This window comes from Arachis ipaensis, chromosome B06 (genome assembly GCF_000816755.2).
Source record: "Arachis ipaensis cultivar K30076 chromosome B06, Araip1.1, whole genome shotgun sequence".
Lineage (NCBI taxonomy): Eukaryota > Viridiplantae > Streptophyta > Magnoliopsida > Fabales > Fabaceae > Arachis > Arachis ipaensis.
In genome coordinates, this window is record NC_029790.2 from 6,102,614 (window position 1) to 6,105,209 (window position 2,596).

Genomic DNA, 2,596 nt, shown 5'->3' on the forward strand with positions numbered 1-2,596 from the left:
TAAAAGTGGTGATATAATATATATTTAAAAAAACAAAAATTAAATGCTGATGAAGAAAATAAATTCCACGTAACTTATTATTATTTGTCTATATTTTAAACGTATTACTTTATTATTGTACCAGCAAACACCATAGAACAAATATAAATATATGATAATAAGGAGTGAGATGAACCAGGTAAGGTTGTGAAAATAGAATGATAATAATTAGTATGCTAAAATTATTTGAAAGAAGAATATGGAGGCAAATACAATAAGGAAAAGTATAGAATATTAATATATTATCTATTAATTTATTGTCAATAATAATTAATATTAAAAACACTTCTAATAAGAAAAATATATATAAAAAGACATATTTAAGAGATACATTCATAAAGATATTTTTATTAGACACAGTTATACAAAAAATATTTTCGTTAGACACATTTATAAAAATAGTTTTATTAAATATAGCCATAAGCAAGAATTGATTGGAGTTGGTAGAATCCTTGGTTACTTATCGGGATTGATAAAATAAATAGAGTGCTCATCAATAACTTACAAGAAGAAACTTACTTTATGTTTTGTTATGTAATTTTAATTTTTGTTTGTTTGACAGTCTGTTATTATATTTTAGTTGTTGGTTTTCTAAATCACTTCAATGTGACGTGTGCTTTGTTTGATTTGCATTTATTCACAGAGATAATCCACATATCAAATTTTCTCTTCCCGTTCTTAGATCGAATATCGTCTCCATTAGATAAGAATGTAGAGATAAAATAGAAATGAACATAGAAAAGAAGCCTGGATTTCACTAAATTTATAATTAAACAGAAGATTGAAATGGAGATACATCCAATTTTCTTCCTGATGATATAAATATCATATGTGCAAAAGCTAATAATAATCATCTATGCAATAAAAGATACACACATTAATAATTAGTTGACAAGCTTAATCATTTGCTTAAACTCTTTGAAATCAAGCATGCCATCGCCATCCAAATCCACTTTCTTGATCAAGTTCTTGCAATCCTCTAAGGTCTTCTTTCCTTGCCTTAAGCCCAATGAGCACAAAACCGAACTCAATTCCTCACCACTAACAAACCCGTCGCCATTTTGATCGAACAATTTGAAAGCCTCCTTCATGTCCTCTTCCTCGTCGCCGTCGCCGCCGCCGCCGCCGCAGACGTCGTCGTCGTCACCCATTACGTTCTTGTACAACCTCTCAAACTCGTCAAAGTCTACGTATCCGTCGCCATTCGCGTCGAGTCTCGCGATCATTTGAATCAAATCATGCTTCATGACGCCTAACCCTAGTTTTGTTACGGACTCTAAAAGCTCCTCCTTTGAGATCTTCCCGTCGTCATCATGATCAAACATTTGGAATATGCGTCCGAAGTCCGCCAATTGATTCATGTTTGAGCAATGAATTAAACACACTATTACCACAATTGAAAATTGGGAAGATTTGATTGATGGCTTGCTATGTTATGATGAACAATGAGTGAGATGGTAGGGTATAAAAATGTGAGGGGGGAAAGAAAAAAGTTAGTACTAAACAAAAGGTTGGCAGAGAGGTTTCTCAATATTAACAAATTAAACTAGAATTGATGAGAATGATCACATGCAGTTACAAGTTAATGGCACATCCATAATCCTGTTATACTTAATTTGTTTGTTTGTTCTTTAATTAGGGCGTTTCACAAACTAAGCTAATTAATGATACCATTAGTTTGGTTCGTTTTGTTAATGTATTCACAGGCACACAGAGTGAAATTGCAATATATACATAATGGCTCTTTCTTTTTTCATATCATAAATTAGTTGTGCAAGCTAAGCAAGTCACTGTTATAGTGGTATATGTATATCCACCAACAAAAAGCTGAGAATTTTGTTATTAAAATTAAATAATTAATACTCTAGCGTGGAATTTTATAATTGAGGGATCTCAACTTATTTTTATTTCTAAGATAGATAATTACTTGTAAATATTAATTAAGTATATTTTACTTTCATTTATGAAAATTCAAAAACAACTATTTAATTTTTAGATTAGTTGAAGAAAAAGGAAAAAAAGACACACACAAAAAAAAGAAAATTAAAAATAATTAATTAAATTTAGTTACAAAAATAATTTGTTCATCTAGGCTTCTAATAATCTAATTATGCATTTATAAATATTGTATTGTGAGAATAACTTATGCGTACTTCATATATTTATGATATAAAGAGACTAAGTATTGTATAATAATTTTGGGTAAAGTATATTTTTTGTCCTGAAATTTGATAAAAATTTTAAAAATATCTCTAAGTTTTATTTTGTTTTAATTTTGTCCCAAAAATTTTCGATTTGCATCAAATATACCCCTGATGGCTAATTTTTTAAAAAATTTAAAACCAATTCAACAACAATTTTATAAGAACAACCTTCAACATAAGCAAATCAAGCATAATTTTCATGCATTGTTGTTAGATTGGTCTTAAATTTTTTGAAAATTTAGCCGTCTAGGGTATGTTTGATGTAAATCGAAAACTTCTAGAAAAAAATTGAAACAAAATAAAACTTAGGAGTATTTTTAAAATTTTTGCCAAACTTCAAAGACAAAAAGTAT

The 2,596-nt window shown here is 28.9% G+C and overlaps 1 protein-coding gene across 1 annotated transcript; it reads right to left on the reverse strand.

Annotated features, from left to right (window-relative positions):
• LOC107647994 (calmodulin-like protein 3) lies at positions 793 to 1,748 on the reverse strand. The gene has a single exon (XM_016352030.2). It carries the CDS (start codon positions 1,398 to 1,400, stop codon positions 924 to 926), a length of 477 nt encoding a protein of 158 aa, XP_016207516.1. The 5' UTR covers positions 1,401 to 1,748; the 3' UTR covers positions 793 to 923.

Bases quoted from the DNA above. Each gene is read 5' to 3' on its own strand.
- LOC107647994 (XM_016352030.2), bottom strand. From the start codon at position 1,400: ATGAATCAATTGGCGGACTTCGGACGCATATTCCAAATGTTTGATCAT.